Source organism: Siniperca chuatsi, linkage group LG16 (assembly GCF_020085105.1).
Source record: "Siniperca chuatsi isolate FFG_IHB_CAS linkage group LG16, ASM2008510v1, whole genome shotgun sequence".
Taxonomy (NCBI): Eukaryota; Metazoa; Chordata; class Actinopteri; order Centrarchiformes; family Sinipercidae; genus Siniperca; species Siniperca chuatsi.
Window position 1 is genome coordinate 11,035,341 of NC_058057.1, and position 20,667 is coordinate 11,056,007.

A 20,667-nucleotide genomic window follows, 5' to 3' on the forward strand; every position below is an offset into this window, starting at 1 on the left:
AGAGAGAGAGAGAGAGAGAGAGAGAGAGAGAGAGAGAGAGAGAGAGAGCGAGCGAGAGAGAGAGATAGGAAGGTACACATTGATTGCCAAAGAGAGAAAATGTAACCATGCCATCCATCAATGCTGCCAGCCTGTCACCTGTAGAATAGAGTTCTGTGGGACTGAATAACACTTTTCAGTGCAAAAAACATTGAGTGATGCACCCAAGGGTTAAACAGAGAGAAAGAGAATAAATCAGCATGCAGGAGGAGACATAGTCATCCTACCTGTCTGATGCCAAGTCTATAGGCGACAATGCGGTCCACAGCATTGGGGTTCATCTGGGTCCACTGGAGCTTGAAACCGTAGACTCTGGGCCTGTTCTGCCACAGAGGGCTGTAGGTATCATAGTAGAACTCTGGAGGGTAGGCCTTGCCTGGAGAGAAAGCAGAGTGATAATGATAATGCTCATTTAAAATGAAAAAAAAACCCAACAACTCATGCCTACCTAGAAAATTCCCAGGACTGTGTTAAAGGACTATTCCAGTAATTTAGTATTGCACTTAAAAAAAGGTCAAATTTGAAGCAGCAAAGGCAGAGATATCCTGACTTTAAGTCTCTAGTACAGTCTAAAGTCAAGCTCCAAAAACACAGACTCCTACCCCTGATGACATTATCAGGGTTATTTTTTCTAACTTTCCAAAATTCCCTTCAGATTCATAGAAATATAGGCAACGCACGGATGGGCATACATAGCTTAAGACCTGATTGTTTTCAGCAAAGCCCTGAATCTACTGTTCATCACACGGGCCATTTTTTTGTACTAAACCTGGATCACAGCTGCGTAGGAACCAATGGGCTGGTCGGAGCGAAACGCTGACGGAACGGAGAACAGACCTGCTCAGTCTGAGCCCAACCTGCAGACCACCGGACTCCCTCTGTCCTCTGGATCTCAAACAACCAGGTGACAGAGCCCCACATTTGTGCCTTAACGTGTACATGACGTTAACCAGTTTGTTCATTCAGTGTCAGCTGATAATAAGCGTTAATTTATTAACCCTTATTTCTAACACAGAGTGGCTGGATTTGTGTCTAAAGCTGGATGGAGAATTTTGTGATGTTTGCCACAAAATTTGGCAGATACTAATTTTACTTTTTCTAATGTGTGCCTTGGTGGCTTTTTTAAATTATGCAGATTTTTCTAACTGAATTTATTGTTCCATAAGGTACACCACTGCAGGCTTGAATTAATTACTCATATATTGTTTTAATTATAGCAGTGTTCCAATTTGTTCATTCACATAAAGGAGGCAAAAGCTGTTTTTTGACAGATTACTGTGTGTTTGAAGTATAATAATTTTTTATATAGCACTTATTTACAGTATATTGCGATATTTATTAATCAAAGCTTGACCTCAGACTCATTCAAAGATTTCAGGGGCAAGCTCTGGATCTACACTGACCCTGGAACCGTTCCTGCATAGAAGATATTATAACAGCTTTTATAGATTGAGTAGTACTCGCCATGATGAGTATCCTGATCTTGACATGTAAAATCTGTGGGGCATCGCTTTATCATTGGGTGAAAACATGTATAGTAAAGAAGCATATTATAAGCAATAACCTCTTATTATGCATTGTGAGTGAATGACATTCACATCAGACATTTCAGAAATGCTTAAATCACAGCAATTGTACCTGTAATGTTAATGTAATTAACACTTGAACACATTCGGATAATCAATGCATGATGGAAAGATGCAAAACACACTAAGCCAGTGACTCGAATTTTAAAAATAATAATCAAATAAACACAAGATTTTGCTTCTGTGAAGACTTACAGCCCCATGGCAGTAGTGCCAATGTCTCACAGTACCTATAACACTTCTTCATGTATGTTTTTTCTTAACGAACACATTGACACTAACACATTGGTAGAATGGATTATATGGCAGATTTGGAAAAAAGTGCTGATCTTAAAGCATTTACATGATTTTACAGTAAGTCAGTATGAATGCAGTTGGTAAACAAATAGGCATAAAGTGCTTGTTTTTATTTTGAAAGGTCAGTGCAATTAGGGCTATATTATTATTTAGTGAAATAGATGAGAATTCTAACTGTAATTTTTGAAAGTCGCTAGGTTACAATTGTTATTATTATTTGATCTCAGTTCTTTGCTTGCATCTGTATGCATTACAGACAAGCTCTGCCCTGCTGCAGTGGTGTATTCTGCACACCAGGCAGGCATGCTTTTATACTCAAGTGTAAATGTAAACTTGTAAATGTTTCATTTGTTGACATAGTGAGACTGCTTTAAAGCCAAAAAGAGAGCTGAATTAGCATGGAAAAGATGTACAGTGTCTTTCATCTTCACTATGTTCTGTTTGTTCCATTTTTATCCACTCTATATGATATTCCTTGTTGCTGCTATGAAGGATCTTTAAGGATATGTCACGTAACATAAGATGAAACTTAAAGGATCATTAAAGTTTAATATTTTGTTACGTGACATAGAGTACATTAATTCAAAGCTGTACCAGATTTTAATATGTCTCAAGAATGTAACTACATCCTTAAGTGTCCATCCCATGCAATGGCAGATCCTACCTGAGTGCTAGATGTCTGTATACTCAGAATTGCCTCCTCTGTAAAAATAAAATTCATACAGCTGGATCCGGACTACCACAGAGATCCTCTCAAACCTTTTCTTTCAATAACACGGTTTGCTTTGTTGGAATCTGTGAGGATTTATTTTTCTCCAGCGATCGTGGCAAGAACTGAATACATCTTTCAAGTTTTTAGCTTTCCAGCCACAGTCTGCAAGCTTATTTCTGACAGCTGAAGTAAGAGCTGGCAGAACATTGTATTTTAATCAAGATCTAGAAACAAGCTTACAGGATGACCTTCCAGGCAAAGAATAGTAATTCACCCTCGGTCCCTCTGCTATTTAGGCTTGTTTATTGAAGGATGACAATACCCAAGGCAGATGCTTTTTAATAGCCATAGAAAAGACAGCAGAGCAGCCATTGTTAGCTCAAACAAAAGCAGCACTGGGATTTGATGTACCCATGTGGAGATGCAGCAAGGAGTTGGTGTATGTCAGGCAATGGGATAAACCTGTCAAGTTAGTTTATGCCATTGATGAATTATGATGCCATTATTTTCCTAAACAGTTTTAGAGGTCTCCTGGGTGTCTCCCTTTGGGCTCCTTGGTGTGAACAGATCTTTGAACCATTTTGTTTCCTTTGATTTGTATGACACTCAGTGGAGGAAATATACTGTGACTTGGGAGTTTGTGAAGGTCATAAGTTCAAAGGGTTATATGTCTGGTTTCAATTCCCTGCTTACAGTAATACAGTAGGCTAGTGCCTCTGGATCTGTGATGTTTTCTTGAGACATTATTCAAATGATAAGAAACAAGGAGAGGGACTTCTCAAAACAGCATTTAAAGCGGTGACATTTTGAAGGGAAATCAATTCAAACGACTGGAATCACTGCAATTAGTGGATTTGCTCGTGGGGGAGAAGTAATTCGTACCTTTGACCAATAGCAAACCGTCTCGACAGTGCTGATATTTGAGGGAACTGAGAGCTGGAGAGTACATCATGGAGAAAACATATCTTATCGTGGCTTATTAGCTGTGCTGCAGCATCCACTTTTATTGAACCTCCTCTATCGGAGTATAAACTGCTCTACAAAAAAGGTACGGTTTGCAGAGAGTTGTGAGACAGGAATCGATGGTACTGATGTGTCTTTTGAATAAATTGTGTGAACTCATTGCGCTGGTAGTGACCGAGCTAACTAACTAGCTAACCGAGCAAGCTACTTATGGCTTAGCTTGCTAACTCAGTGAGGTCGTTGAGCCACTTTCTGGTGTGACCAGGACTTAATGCTGGTGATATTCATTATTTTTTCAAATGAAAAGCCCAAAACCAACAATGATCCTACTGTTGGGCTTTGGCTGTGTAGCCAGCAGCTTGTTCCTCTGTCATTAGACCTCCATTGTTGTCCAAAAACTATTAAAAGCACATCATGAGACACTGTTTCTTAGTAGTTTGTTTTGAGACGATCCCACATACACCACCCTGCTGCCATAAATACTCACTAACACACCAGCAGTGTATTAATCCACAGCTGAATATATTTCCCAACAAATGCAGCATTTACTCCTGTTTGAGTAACATTTGCAAACAATTAGTGTCCAGCTGTTTTAGAAAATGACTTAGACTTTAAAAGAAATAAAAGTATAGTGATCCATGTCTTCAATAGAAATGAACAAGGCTGAGAGCCACAGACTGGGGAGAGAAGTCATTAAAAGTATTGAGATACGGACAAACACATTGTTGGTTTTGTTTTTTTCCATGGGATTTGTTGACAGTAAGACAAATATAGAATAAAGCCAGCCTTATACTTTAAGAATGATTCATATGAAGTTAAAAGACGAGAATCAGTGCTAGTGTTCAGTCAGATGTATAATCATGCAACATCAGCTGTAACTAATGTGAAACATATGCATTGTCTTGAAATGAAATCTATACCTCAACAAGCAAAACAATATGGGGCAAACACTGCAGAACACTTAAGGAGAAAACATAATCCATAACGTAAAATGTAAAATAAATGTAAAAATAATTTATTTGATTGTATTGTACCCCAGTTAAGCTGTAAACACATGCACTTCTGATATAATCTTTCAAATTTAAACATATCAGAAGCAACAAGGTGCCTTTGCAGAATTAAAAAGCGGTTTCTTTCGGCCTCTGTCTGGTTCGATCAGTTCTCATAATCGTCCACGATAATAAGTCAAAATCAACACTGAGGGCATTTTGTACTGCATTTTAGAAATAAATCAGGTTAATGATGCTTTGGGTACCCTACTGCAGATTACTTGGCCTTTACATGAATAAAACTATTTAAAATACAATATTCTAATCTGGGGGAAAGGAACACTCATTCATCAGCCAGATAAAATCGTTTCAAGAGAAAGAAAAAAAACAAGCAAAGGCAAGAGAAATACTGTTAATTAAACAATGTAATTTATTTTTAAATGTTTTGTCTATTTATGTTCAGGTAAGAAATGCATCGCAAACGGTTAAGATGTTGAGGGCATCAGTAGTCAACAGCAAGTTGAACCTTTCTGTTTTATAACCGATGAGAACCGAAAGATGCAATAACACAAACGTCGAGATGCTAATGCAACTAGAAAAACATATTTTCCAACAAAAAAAAATAATAATGCAAAGACAAATACTGTCTGCACTTCACTTGGCAGTGTTTTGCTGTATAGAGCCAGCTGTGTTTACAGCATACTGTACAGTAAATGTTACATAAGCCAGGCAGCCTGGTAGATACTTTCACTTTAGTTCATGCAGTTTATACTGTACAGTAAGGGTGATAAAATAAGTAAAGACGCTGTAATTTGCAGTAGAGCAAAGGCATGAAAGGTTAATTAAACTGACTCATATCATTCATAAGTTGCGTTTAAAGATTTCCACACAGACTGTTTTAGAACACATGAGTGAAAGGATTATATTCATGCATTCATTCAAGTGCGCATTGTGCCTTTAGAAGTTATAAAAGACACATTACATTAATACATTAATTTACCTAGCGTTTTGTACTAATCTATTACATCAATTGTAAGTCTTATATTGAGAAAAATCTTTTAAAAGTACACTTCTTAGATTACATTTACAGCAAAAGCAGAGACATTGTCACAAACTCATGAGTGAATTGTTGTCTTTTATTTAAATCTACAATGTAATGAAGCAAAATAGCCCTCACTCCTAAAAATACGTTATGTGTGGTGAGGCACATTACCTAACCCACTTACACTGCTTGAAACAGATAACCCTGGGAGGAGACATCAAACATAAAGTACATAAGGCTTAATTGATTTTTTAAAATCCTGTTTATTAACAGCAGAACCAATGCAATGACTCAAAACAGCTCAGTAAGACCCTTCAGGCAAGAACTTGACCTTGTTTGTAGACTTCCTTAATTTTTTAAGGGTTTATGAACATGTTTTCTTCTTCAGAAAAACAATTTGTCCCACCATATGGTAAGCATTTCTATATGGTGCTGGACTGATTTGTGATGTATGCTTTTGTGGCAGAAATTACGCTTACATATGGATGCACAGCTGGCGGAGACAGACCCAACACCACCGCACAAATAGCTAACTGACTATAGGGAAAAGACATTAGAAGACTTGAGGTAATAGCCTGGTAGTGTCCTTCTGGGGTAGGGAATGAAATCTCTCTGGGGCTTTTTTTCTTTAAGGGAAATGTCATTGAACTTGTAATGAGTCGCTTCCACTTCTTTCAGCTAATTCTTCCTCAACTTCCTCCGTCCTCACCTAATCCACTTGAACAAAATAAAACAAATTGCTCAGCGATAAGAAATCGCTGACCATTTGAACTGAATTTTCTTTGTCTTGACCCACTGTGACTTCTGATTTTATCCTTCTTGGTCAGTGTAAATAGGAGTCTGCTCTAGAGTGACTAATCTTGTGATATTGTATTGATATAAAAGAAGCAGAACCACAAAAAATAGGTCAGGAAATAAAAAAAAAACAAAGGACAGAAAAATAGCAGAATAGATTGCGTCTGTCCTTCAAGTCTGACAGACTTTCACAGTCTGATCACAGATAACATTATTCATATGCTGCCTTTTTACTCTGATCATGTAATGTCAGTCGTTACTACCTACAGGATCCATCAATGTCAGTATGTCTCTTTGAGCTGCGGAAAGTATTCAACATCACCCACCCTCTACTGCAGGAGTGAAGTTCAACCCAGGTACACTGGGCACAGATTATAAAGGCAGATAGCTGAGTTACTACAAACCATGTCTGAAACTCAAAGCTAAGGCAGAAATGTTCAGGGGAGACCAGCACTGATAAGGTTTATAAACCCCTGAGATAGGGGAATGTGCAGGTTTGAAGGTAAAATCAATTTAGGCAAAAATAACACACACACAAAAATATCAGATTGTAGTATTGTAGCTCAAAAAAGGCCCAAGAGGCTATTTAAAACACACCTCAAAGCCAAACAATCATACAAAAAATAAATCAAGATGACAAAAACATTACTCAAAACAGATGATGGATTAAATAATACTATATTAAAATGGACTGAGTGCAGACAAGGCAAACAGAAATGAGATAGTGAGAGTGTGTGTGTCACACTAAAACAAATACATTTTCCTCCTAAAACATACGCAAGTATCTTATTGCAGCCAACTTTGGGCACCACAATGTGATTTCTGCATATTAGGAACAATGGCTACAGTAAAAAGGGAAACTGGGACCATACAAGCACATCATTATGTAGACTCTGAATTCATTGTATGAGCAAACTCGCAAAATGCAGACAATGAATATCTGAACATTGTCCAAGAGAATTTACTTGTTTTTCTCTTCTAATTCATGACAGACTGCCAAAAAGAGGAATTAAACGTGGGGAAAATGAGAAACATTGTTTGCCCTTTCTTTGTGAATTTCAGAATTCCAACAAAACTGCAGTATGCATTGTTTGGGAGACTGGTCAATGAAGAGAAAGAGGGAGGAAGAAGTGTGGACTAGCTCTGCAGAATTAGTTGTTTTATTATAAATTTCAGTTTTGCCGTGAATCCTACTCAGCCTGTGAGAACACTTTACAACAAAGTTTAAAAATAACCCTGATGATGTCATCAGGATTATCTCAGTTTTGATAGAAGGCCTGCATTAAAAACTGAAGGTTTGAAAGAAGTAGGTATTTAGGAGATAGAGGAGGTCTAAAGGATTATTGAATTGCATTATTGGATATGTAGGACCCAGGGTTTTAGGGGTGTAGCTCATACTCAAGGCTAAAAGTCAGAATATGTCAGCGTCTTCCATTTTGACCATTCCTTTTTCTTTTTATCTGTGTCTTGTGAGTCCCCCAACTTTATGAAGTGCAATACTAAGTTGATGGAGTACACCTTTAAATTTCTGTGTCATGTCTGTGTATTCTGTGACCTGTATTTCACCCTATCACTGCTTCATCAGTACACATTTGCAGCCTAAGGACAGGATGTACAGTAAATGCAGACTTGTGCATAAATCACAGACTGCATCGGACTGGAATGAAATCAGAGAAGAAAAGCAGCATGAAAACTCAAAGACAATGTTTTTTTCTCTTTTTCTCCCAACTAACTCTTCAGAGGAGCATGATTTCAGCATTTACTAAAAACTCAGGGTTCCCATGACAGAGAGCCTGAGCCAAAGCTCAGTGGTACACATTACATCCCTGTGAGGGGTCTCTCCCCTGGCACAATTTAATGGCCAACTTGGCCATTACAGCCAACTCACTGTTTCCACAGATGTCCCAATGGCATGGCACATGGGCATCCACACACACTCTCCCCTGGCAAAATATACTTTTTTAGGCGACAACGTTTATATAAGCCAAACAATGGCCTGATGCCTGACTTTGGTGAGTTTGCATGTGTCTGTCGGCATGGTAAGATGTATGTTTTATATTGACTGGATCTGTGAGTTTAATCGAGCCAGTGTTTGGCTTCAGGCCAAAACTCCTGACTGATTTGTTTATTACACCTCAACACAGCTCAAGGGGAGGTCAGGGAGAGTGCGGTGAGGGAATATGTACTGAGGTGTCTACCTGTCTTCACTCCGTAAAGGGAGCAAACCAAGATACTACCTAACTGCATGAGCCATAACAAACAAATTTCATGAGCTTCATCTTGAAGTGGGCTCAAAAGTCATAGAGAGGAGCTGATATCCACTTTCTCTCCAGTAGATTATTTATTTCAGCCAGTAATAGTTTCAGAATAGTGTTGATCTCATATAGTGGCTATTGAGATTCAGCATAAAATAATGGGTTTTTGTTAAGAATAAGCTGGCACGCCAGATTTCATGGATGATGGGAGGAACCAAAGTGGATTTTCTGCACCATGCTCCTGCGCTCAGGGGGTTACTAAAAGAGCCTCCATACCTTTGGCAACCACTGAGTCCAGATGGTGGGAATCTGGAGCATTGGGCAGGAGGAATGGAGCCATGGCGGGAGAGACAGGGTCGGAAGGAGGGATGGAGGATGAAAGGGAAGGAAGGGGAGTGGAGGTAGGAAGAGTGAGCAATAGCAGGCAAAACCCCAGCGATGTTGAGAAAACAAATGGCTGGAGGGGACTATCTGCTTCTGTGTCTCTGCTCTACCTGTTTCACCAGGGAGGACTGAAATATGACACACATGGCTGGGAGTGGGGAGGTTGTCCAGCTCGACAGAGAGAAATTTAGAAAAAATTAGAAAGACAAAGAATGATGGAAAGAAAACATGGACAAAGAGAGAAAGAAAGAGCAAGAGAGGAGATAGAAAAATCGAGTGCAGAAAGGTACAATTAGAAGACAGCAATAGATGGAGAGAAATAGACAGTATCAAAGAGGGGAGCAACCTAAATGGCAGAGGATCAAAGTGACAAATACTCCTCCTGTGACCCTGCAGCTCCTGTCTCTAATGGGGGGTCTGGGAGATTGAAACCTTGGCCAGAGTTCCTGCGGTCACTCAGCGCGGCTAAACTAATTTGGTCCTGTCATAACAACCAACTAGGAGATGGACACTTGCAGCTCTTGATAAAAAAAAAAAAACTAAAAAAAAAAAAAAACTGGCAATCTCAAAAAAATAGCAGGAAGGGGGTAAGTGTGTATTATCTGAAAGAACAGGTTTACTACGGGAGACAGAGAAAGAGCCGACATGATTGACGCGTCCCATTCAGACTGAAGATCTATGATTTTTTCTTTCTTTCACTATTCTTTTAAATTAATTCTATCACACGCAGAGACATCCATGACCCCAAAACACAGGGGACTGACAAGGACTGTTATATGTTTGAGGAGCCAGTTTCAGCTGTGCGTAGTGAAGAAGTTGTTGTAGACATGCAGATGCAGAGACAAATGGCTGCCATCAAATGCAGCTTCAAGGTGAATGAAACACACTGACAATCCATTTTATACCACTAATGTGTGCATGAAAGATGGTATTTGTATGGTATGTAGATCTAACTTCAAATAACTGAACAGCAATTGTTCAATCATAGCTTATAAACTGTAACTAGGCTGTCAGGTCTGTAAAACTTTGGATTTCTCTACATGTTAAAGCGGTGTACATGGAGCTGTAGTAGGAGCTACACTTTGCATTTAAAGGTCCAGTATTCAGGAGGAGCTATTGGCAGAAATGGAATATAATATTTTGAAGTATGTTTTCATTAGTGTATAATCACCTGAAAATGAGTAAGTTTAGATGCCACTGAATCCTACATACTAGACCTTTAAAGATTTTGGAGGGTGGTGTCTTTTTTTTTTAGCCTTTCCAAAACTAAAAACACAAGGGCAAAAGTGCAAGTAATGGATTTAACAGTGTGTTTGTGTGCTCTAACATGAGTGGGCACACGTTAGCATACCCGGCTAACTAGCTTAGTACCTACAATAATAACTTAGTGTTACTTCCATGGGCAAGAATTACTTCATACTACACTGTTTTGTGGGGTTACAGGTTATGTTAAAAAATGCACAGTTCACAATAGAACATCTACTGTGTGGAAGCTGCCTGGATGCTACTATCAGCTATTTAGGCTAATGTTAGCGGCTCTGTCCTCTTTATTAGATTTGACAAAATTTACACTCCAGCAACCCCTGCCAAACTCATTATCTGAGATAATAACGCTATTTTCACCACACACGTCGGTTAGTCCTTATCCTGAAAGCTTTTTCTCTGTAACGTTAAAAAGGAAACAGACTGTTTGAAAATATGAACAATAAAGCATCAATTAACCCCTGTCTTGCTTGTCTAAGTATGTAAGCTAAGAAGCCAAACAGGGTTATGTTAGAATGAAATGAGTCTTATCTTGTATTTTTCTTGTTGTACTATTGTAGTGTCATACACTGCAGTACAACAACAATTCTGTTTATTTCCATGTCTTCTACAGACATGCAGCTTTAGCCTCAGTCTTTTAGTATGACACCTTTTTACAGGATTCTTCTTTTAAAAGTAGTCAGCCAGAGACAGCGTTTTCAATCAACTCATGGAGCTAATGTTAGCTTAATTAGCTAGCTAGCTACAGCTAACAAAATCTGCATGCAACATTTCAGCAAAATCAACGGTCGCTGAGTAGCAGCTGCATTTGACTGGAAGCTGCTTTTGTCTTTGTCTGGAATGAACAATCCATTGTTTAAAAAATTATCAAGCATTTCGAATGACAAATCTGCACCCATTATCATTGCATCGGCATGTGTTTTGCAAGAATAGAAAGGTTAGGCGTAGCAACAGTGACTAAGGAGGACAGGGCTTAGAGAACAGTCCATTCCCAACAGTATAAAAAAGTGAAAGATAAATCTTTAGTGACAAGCACTCTTTACCTGTAACCTGGAAGGTGCATTTGCCTGCTCCAGCCTCGTTGATGACATTACAGGTATACTCCCCCCAGCCATCTCGATTCAGGCTGCGGATAGTGTACTCTGTCTCGTCTCTTTGGGTGTCGAATGCTCCGGCGTGGAGCAGCCGGTTTGATAGAAGCCACTCGAATCGCAGCACACGGGAGGGGTGGGCTCGCAGCACCCTGCAGGTCATCACCACAGGCCTCCCCAGGCCCTGACGCATCTCCATGTAAACCGGCTCCACTGTCGGAGGGTCTGTGGGGGAGACAGAAAGGCTCAGATGAGTTCAGCTGACATTTGATAGGGACAGAAAAGTGAGTCAAGGATGTTGTGCAGTGGAAATTTGAAATAATATGAAAAAAGCTTTAGATAAAGAGGGCAAAAAAGAGTGAGTGGGAGGAAGGTGTCTATACAAGACAGATGCTATTCAGGCAAGGGCCCTCTCAGTCAGACTAGGTTGTCTCTGACCTCCAGAGATATTTACAGATAAAAAATATCTGGAAGGCAGAAAAGACAGTCAGAATACCAAGTCTAGAAGGGTTAGTTATGAGATGAATAAAGAAATATATTTAAAAACTTAAACAAGGACATGTTATTAAAGTGTGAAAAGAAATGGAAAATGGCTCTGAGGAATGTAATCGAAGCTCACCAAAGACTTAAGAAGGACATACTTGGAAAGAAAATTGCAGCTTTTTTATTGACAGCCAACAAATATTCAAATCAAGCACAGACACTGAGAGGAAGAGAAACATTTTAGAGGAAGAGTCTAATATTGGGACATAAATGAGAGCAGTGAGCAGCAGGGAGAAAAAGGTGATATTTAAGCATATTGTAAGTAAACTTTAAACAATCAGCACTGCAAATTCAATACACCTCAGCAATAAATGAAGGGTGAAAACAAGTGTGGGGAGTGCGACAATGCAGTGCAGGAAGATCAATTTTGCAGAAAAAAATAGAACAATGTTCTGAAAGAAATCAGTCACGCTTCACGGAAAATTGGTAACAGGATGATGAAGTGCACCTCAAGCTTTCAAAATGGAAAATTAATAACTTATTTGAGTATTTGACAGGCTTCGCCTCTTCCCATAGAGATGACCTGGTGGTGAATTATTTAGCCAGTCGTCTCTGAGTGAAGTGATGGACTGAATATGACCTTGATGCAACCCAGACCCTTCCTCTGCATGATATGCGTGATTTTATATTTTATTTTCTATGTTAAATGTGTGTTGGATTATGTACATGGTGACAAAATGTGGCCGGAGGTTTTTGTGAGGGCATAATGTGTGTAAGTGCTTGGGCGTGCAAGCACTGAAATGGTTATGAATAATTTCCCCATCTTAAGCATCTTTGCACTTGACATGCTCATACAGATGCTTGACAAAAGTCACAGCGGGGCTTGAAAAACAACAGTGAATGCTGAGGAGAAGAGACAGAATGACACAGAGCCCCTTAATTGCCTGAAATTTGCATAATTCCTGACAGAGTAAAGGAGAGACGGGTAGCTATAGCCAGGGCTGGGGATGTTACTTTTAAAATGTAATATGTCACAGATCACTGATTACCTGATTGAAACTGTAATCTGCAACATAATCCTCTACATTATTCACACACGGTAATATAATCTAATTACTGAGCTTTCCAAGCTTGATAGGATATGCAATTAAATGAACAGTTTATTAAAATTTACAGCACATTATTTGATAACACTATTAATGTCATTATCTACAACCTTAATCAGCCATTTTTTAAAAGATGCTGAAGATCCTAAAATCTCACAAAATAAATCATTTGAAAGAATCTAATAAATACTCGCCTGTTTTCCAGAACATTTTTGCTGTGTTTTTAGAGAAGTTCACTTTTGTTTTTCTGTTGCCCATAACTGAGTTAACCTCAGCCCAGCCTGTAGAGCAGGGCAGGTCCTCCAGGCCAGAGATGTGCACTAGGAAACGTGGGCTGTAAACATCATACTGTATGCAAAATAATACACCATCACCACCAACACTCCAAAGTGGGATTTTACTTTCTTGCCCTCAATGCTAATTATCACACAACACACACAAAAACCTGGAATTTACACAGCAGCTACTATGATTAATGACACACCATTAGATTGGATAATGACTGGCTGAAATGTGAAAAATAATCAACACATAGGACATGACAGAAAAAGTACACACAAATCTTCCAAGAGGTTTGGACTGATAAGAAAAACTACGTAAGTGCCAACTTCACCTGATGCTGTTCACAAGGTGGAGAGTAAAGTGGCTTTCATCTCCGCTGAATGAAACAGCAATCAGTTCCTTCTTCAAATGAGCCTGGTCTGGGCCTTTACCCAAACCCAATGGCTTATTTCTGACTCCAAAAGAAGGGTCTGAATCTCTACTTATCACATTAAAATTGTAGGTTTGTGTGCGGCGGTGAATCACAGCCCAGCTCCACAGCCTCTCTGAGTGGCACTAGACCAAATTGCAGTAAGTGCATTTCCATTGACAGAAAGACAAATGAAGACAGGGTTTGGATGTGCCGCAAATGAAAAAAAAAGAAAGAAAAACAATCTCTTATATAACCAAAACATCCTTTAAACAAGGGCACATGCCTCATCTCCCCCCCTGTGCATCTCCTGTGAAACAGCTGCCCAGCAAACATGAGGAGAAAGGAGCGAAAAGGTCCTGTGTGATATTCCCTGAGCAGTGCTTGCCATGGTTAGTGTAGCAGCGAGGGCAGCGAGGGCTCGGAGTTGCTGTAAGTCACAGGCTGAGCGAAAACCCTGAGCAATGGCTGAGATGTAATCCATCATCAGTCACCGGTGGATACCTTGACAGTAATGTGGTGAAAAACAACATTTAGGAGCAGGGAGGCCTTTTCCCGGCGGTCCATATAGACCGCCATCTACAGGGAGAAGGACAGAACAAAGACACGAGTATACATGGATTAAATATGCATGTGTGTCTGGTGAATTGGTGTGCATGCGTGCACCTGCATTTCTGAAAATACCGCTTGACTGGTTTACAATAAACTTCAGTCAAAATGGGTTTCATTTTTCTTCCATGTGCTTCGGGTGAGTGCATCAAGAGAAGGACATGCAACTCCTGTGGGCAAGCCCGCAAGAGTAGATTGTACTGTACTGTGTGTGCATGTGCACATGAAGTGTGTATATGTGACTGCATTCCTTCTATAAGGTTGGATGTTCACTTTCTTGTTTTTCTTTCATCCTTTTTCTCCTAGAGCAACAGAATGATTTCCCTCATGGCTCACTGGACGGTAGTTGGTGGCAGAAGTACCAATACAACAATATAGAAATACACCATGTAAAAGTCTTGCATTCAAAATTAAACTTAAATACAACTACAGAACTATTATCAGCAAAAATGTAGTAAAAGTGTAAAAGTTGCCCCAACTAAGCACTGCTTTTTGTGAGGAGTCATATGCCAAAAAGGTTGAGAACCATTGATTGAATATTTGACAATGTATTGTAGGGCTGCACCTAACGATTATTTTTTAATCAATTAATCTAATGACTAATTTGTGGATTATTCTAAAGATATTTTTTAATTATTTGATTAATATAACAATTCATTTACCCAAAATAAATATCAAAAACTTGTCTCATTAATATTTCAATATTTTATTCAATAATTTTCTCTTAAAAACAAACAAATGTAACAAGAAACAAAGTATGTACATAAACATATATTTGTCTATTGAAAATTTTACAATATTGAAATATATGAAAGAATAATTACCCTATTTCTAGTAGGTTATTTCTTATGTTACCATTTTAATTCTACTTAATCCCCCTCCCACACACACACACACACACACCTACACCTCTGGTCTCTGCACACACCGGGTTGACCCGCCTCTTTCTCTCTCCCCGTATGTGTCTGCACTTTGACTTTCTTCGTCAGTCGGCCAAAAAACACAACATTTAACAATCGCCTACTGATATATTTCCCTCTGAAATGTAGTAGAATAGAAGTATAAAGAAGCATAAAATGGAAATACTCAAGTAAAATACAAATACCTCAAAATTAATTAAAAAATAAACAGCACAAATAAAATGTAGTTAGTTACTTTCCACCATTGCTGGATGGCTGGTGTGACATCAGTGCTCCTTGTTGATACATCCATGTATTTATTGCCTGTTGACATGTGACATACCAGTGCTCCATTCAGAAATATGTCACACACCAGCCTTCAGCAGCTGCATGTGGAAGTATAAAAGAAACAAAGGCCTTGTTTTTAGATGGAAACAAAAGCATTCTTGTGGGAGGATAACCTTTGTAGCATTAACATGCTTCAATATCAAGTCTTGATAGAGGAAATAACATTCATTAGGAAGTCAAACAGATATATACAGAATATGAAATGATAACCCTGATTCAACTGATTTATAATGAGTCCCTGTGTTGAATAATGTAGGGAACCGCTGCTCTGCATCAATGCGCCCTCCTTCCCTCATGCTACAGCCGCTGCAATCAAACAAAGAACTTAAGCACCATCTGCATTACCATATTGTTATTAAAACTTAGGGATAATTTATGAACTTAAATATACAATTAATGATAATCAATGTAGAGTCTTCGGTGCGAGGAGTGGCCTGGTGATCCGCTAATAGGTTTAGCTCAGTCATTGACCAAGTTATGAATTATTCTGTCTAAGCTGTGTGCAGGCTTCCGTTTACAACCTACATATTCACTGACCTTTTCTGGTGTGGATTTGATGCGGCTGATCAATTCAGTATTGTTCTATAAAAAAAGTTATTAAAATTTCATCCCCAAATGCGGTGTGTGAGCCCTGCTGTAATGCAAAAGATTAATTTGCTGGTGTTAGGCTGGCGTTAGGCTAATGTGAATCGCTCTAATATGATTCACATTAGAGTGGGCCTCAGGGGCCAGCATTGCAGGCCTTCTTGATGCAGAAAAGAAAATTAATTAAAAACAATAATCATGTAATTTTGCTCATTACTTTTGCCCAGACAACAGCTCTTTATCCTGGTGTGTCTTTCTGATGTATATCAGATAGCGAGTTGCTAGCTCAGGGGGACAAACGCACAGTTTCATCAGGCAGGTGTCATGGACGATGTGAGGAGGAACAGAAGGGAAGCCTGGATAAAAGATTCTTGTGCATCTGGGCTCAAGTAGAGCTTGATAACTCTCACTCTGACAGACAGTGGTATCTAGGACAGGAGACCACTCTGTACCTCCTTCTTCCCTCTATTTCACTCGGTTTCTTCACTCCCTCTCTCAAGCCCCTGGATCATGCCAAGTCAGTTTGACTAAGAACATTAGGGTGTCACAGCTTGGGATTTGGCGTTTGCAATTCTATTAGAGCGATGACTCTAAAGGCAGACGTCTTCCATTCCCTCTACCTCTCCTCCTGGCGTTGCCTCTGCCAGCCAGCAGATGCAGGTTTTTACATATCAAAGCTGTTGACTTGCCAGAGTCGTTCCTTCACGCCTCTAATGCTCTTTGCTTCAGAGGACTGTACCTCGGTCCCTTGATCAAGTTACTAAACGAGGCTTTGCGCATGGCTCACCACCAAAGGCGGGTGGCTCACGCTGGGACCTGGAAATGCAGGCGAGAAAAGCATCTCAGAGGGATTGGCTTGTGCTTACACACCATGAGACAGGCCAAGAGAAAGAAGGGAGGGGGCATACCGACAGTCGTACTGAGCAAACAACAAAAGCAGGGCCGGATTGTGTTAATAAACTAAATTCTCAAGCTGACAAAGACGAGCAAAGGTCTATGTATTTGGCAAACATAACAGAATCAACAGTGTGCGTTGATGTGTACACATGGTGGACACATTTCCCCAGTATACTCAACTTGTGTCCAAGCAATCTAACAACTAACAATAAAAAGAAAAAGTACAGATTGTTAAACTTGGGCCTTGATGCCAACTATTAATAAATAACAAGAGTCTGACGAGAAGCACAACTGGCTCCTCCTGAAGTGAGAACATGGCAGAATGATTGATATATCACTACCAAAGCCCTAATAACTCTCTTCATTATGTGTTCTGCTTTGAAGATGGTGAACAGATGAAAGTGCTGTACGACATCAAGAACTCTAGTGCAAGAGAGGTTCTTTATTAAAATAATGTAACATAATGAAAAATAATTGCAATCTTTTCTGTTGAAAGGAGGAGAATTATCAGGAGTGAATTTGACGTACTTCACTGCCTGTCTTGCACTGTGTGTGTCATCCTATGATGCAACCGCATGCCAGGGCAAATCTATCTGAGAAAAGGAACAGATGTAATGGAATGTGTCTTTCACCTCTCAGTCTCCCCCTCCTCACCTCCTCGTGCATATCTTCTCCATCTGAGTGTCACTAAAAACGGTCACTCCCTGTAAGTGACCCCTGTCCACTGAAAGCAGCAGCAGTGTGTGATAGGAGATGACCTTTCCTGGTTGGATGTCAGAGGAGAAAAGTGTTGCCCAAAAGTGCCCGTGATATTGACCTCCACTCTGAGACAGGGTCATTCAAAGGTTGTGGGAATTACGCCTTTGCTTCAGTTACAGATGTGTTTTTCAGCTTTTCCTGTATCATTTCGGATTTAACTGGACCATGAAAGTATATAATGGATATAAAACCCTGGGATTTGGATTTTTAGTGTTTATTGTACATTCAGTGGATCGTTAAGGCCACCTGAATATATAGTCTGAATGTCCTGTTCCTCCTCTCCTCCTTTGAGATACTCTGTTATACCAGACAACAGGGCTGTTTATGATTCTAAATACTGTGCCGTCAAACAGTTTTACATTTCTTTTACCCATTCTGGTCTTATTTGTAACATCTTATCTGTCGTCTCATCTTTATGATTACTCTTGATCAAATTTGACATTTTTTCAGACTGCGGTGGACTTAGAGGAGACTTCCCTACTCCTCTACACGTGGATTTGGCTGAGTCGCATTCCAGTTGCACCATTTGCAATATTCTAATATGAATTGATACTTTTGTTTGCCTACATTTTTGTGCATTGAAAACACGTTAGCAGTTCACTTATGTCCAATGTCGTAACAGGAACTTTGTGGCTGTATTTTACTGGATTCAATTTCTGTACTTCAGCAGAGGGTCTTATCTTAATTTTGCATCTGCATTTCATGAATACTGCATATTAGCAGGAAGGAAAATCATAGCATTCCTTATCCTTTGTCACAGACTTTGGAGGAGAAGTGACATACAAACAAGACAGTGTGAAGGACTGCCAGAGCTGGAAGAAAATGAGAGACAAACATCAACCTCTATTTACACAGCAGCGCTAATCGTCTCAGTTCTCCACCCACACAGCGCCAGGATCAGCTGGTCATGTTACTGTTATAATAGTCATGGTGACTAGTCAGAATGTGATGATATTTGTGTTTTATGTGTGTATAACAATATGATATCATAACAGAAGTTGTCTGTTCAAAGCGTGTGTTAATACAATATTTCTTCATCAAAAACAGAGAGTCACAGTGGAGACTCACTTGCTCAGTTACATTATTACACACAGTCCGTTCTTCCATGACGTGCTTATAATTGTGTAACAAGCTAATTATTCCAAATTATATTATCAATACAATTATTATTGTTACAATTTTAATTCATGTTGATAAATCATATTAAAAATCAGCTGATTTAGTGATTGTTTGTGAAGAATGCAAATAATTTTAATAACTTAATAACCTGCATCATCATACTGATAAGCATCAGAGCTCTTGAAAAATATATACAACCATACAAACAGCTACTGCAACACACAGTGAGCTAGTTGAGCTAGTTGTAAGTTAGTTAAAGCAGAAGGTGTCTTTGTGCCAAAGATCGTCTTTTGAATCTGATATCAAGGCCAATAACAAATGAAATGCATAATTAAATATTAACGTCATGTCAACTGTCAGTAAATGTAAGCATTTTTTGTATACTCAAATGAATTTCACACTTCAGAGACACAAGCTGCTCTAGCTAAAATAGATCCAGTGCCTAAAGATAGCAAAGCAGAGAAAAGAGCCCCAAGTGAGATACGTTGGTCATGTGCCTGGTGGACATTGGCACACCGGTTAGAATGGCAGCAGATTATCTCCAGCAGCCCTGATGGTGCTGGAACGCGATGCGACGGGTAATTTTCTTATTGTATGTCTTTTACCATGATATCTTCTTTGTGAAAAAACAATAAACAATCAACTCTGTATATATGTTTTCATGTCTAACATCATAGAGTAATAACATATTGCTTTTTTTGAATTTCTTGAATAGTTTTATGTACTCTATGAAATCCAAAGTTTTTATTATGTGAAAAAGACTTCTATTTGTCATTAAGGCTTGAGGACATTTTATGCTCTTAATCTTCTATTCTATCTTTTTGCTTTTTTCCAACTCTAATTGTGCTGCCCTCAGAAAAAATGGTACAAAGAATACAGTATGTGCCCCTGCTGCTTTCCAAATAGTCGGCAAGATCACTGTGACCTATTGCTGCTTGTGGCAGTAAACTGCTCTCTGCTGAGAGGGAGCAGAGGGGAAAGCAGCATTATCCATTCTTCAACTCGACTACTGTACATGTGGATATATATTTTAATGTAATTGTTGTTTCAGGACAAGGACATGAGAATGCAGTATTTAGCTGCATTTTAACTTTGATTTTTAAAAAAAGAGCCATTAACACCAGTCTTGTTTTAATTTTGCATTCAACAATTTGTCTCTATCACACTGCACCCTCTTTGAATGAGGCAGCAGATCCACCAAGTGTAGCTAATTAATGAGGGGCATTTTAGAGTCCAAATCCTTTGTTTACTTTTTAGTGTCAAACTTGGTGAGTAGCAAAGCCACTAACCTTTGATATGGGCTGTCATCACTGCATAATCATAATCAATTCAGCCAATAATTTGACACAGTCTTCTTCAAAGCACATCAAAACTTCATTAATTCTCTTAACACAGCACAGTGGGTAACAGCTAAGCTGAAACGTGAATGCTACAGCAAAGAGTACAACAAAACTCTTGAAAAAAATTAGGGCAGAATTATGCGCTAATCCTTGTCAGCAAGAACAGAACGGGGGCTGCTCATGTTCCTCTTCAATCAAATTTTTGGTTGTGGATGTGTCAAGTTCCACTAGAATCAAAACTCTGGTTGAGCTGCGGCCATAATTCTGTTTTATTGTTCACACTTTAAAAGTTGTTGAGTATTTTTCTACGGTCTTATGTTTGGCAAGTCCAATGGAGAGGACATTTAAAACATGGCAGTCAGCATGTTAATTGCCATTCATATCAGAGTAGTTTAAGAGTGACATACTGCTGCAC

The 20,667-nt window shown here is 39.1% G+C and overlaps 1 protein-coding gene across 3 annotated transcripts in view; it reads right to left on the reverse strand.

Moving 5' to 3' along the window:
• LOC122863639 (MAM domain-containing glycosylphosphatidylinositol anchor protein 2-like) overlaps positions 1-20,667 on the reverse strand; it is a 178,410-nt gene that overhangs the window by 42,268 nt on the left and 115,475 nt on the right. For all 3 annotated transcript variants that reach the window (XM_044170307.1, XM_044170309.1, XM_044170308.1), the window contains exons 10-11: positions 11,369-11,641; positions 267-415 (exon numbers count right to left, since the gene is read on the reverse strand). In XM_044170307.1, coding sequence (XP_044026242.1) covers positions 267-415; positions 11,369-11,641 — 422 coding nt within the window. The remainder of the gene's footprint in view (positions 1-266; positions 416-11,368; positions 11,642-20,667) is intronic.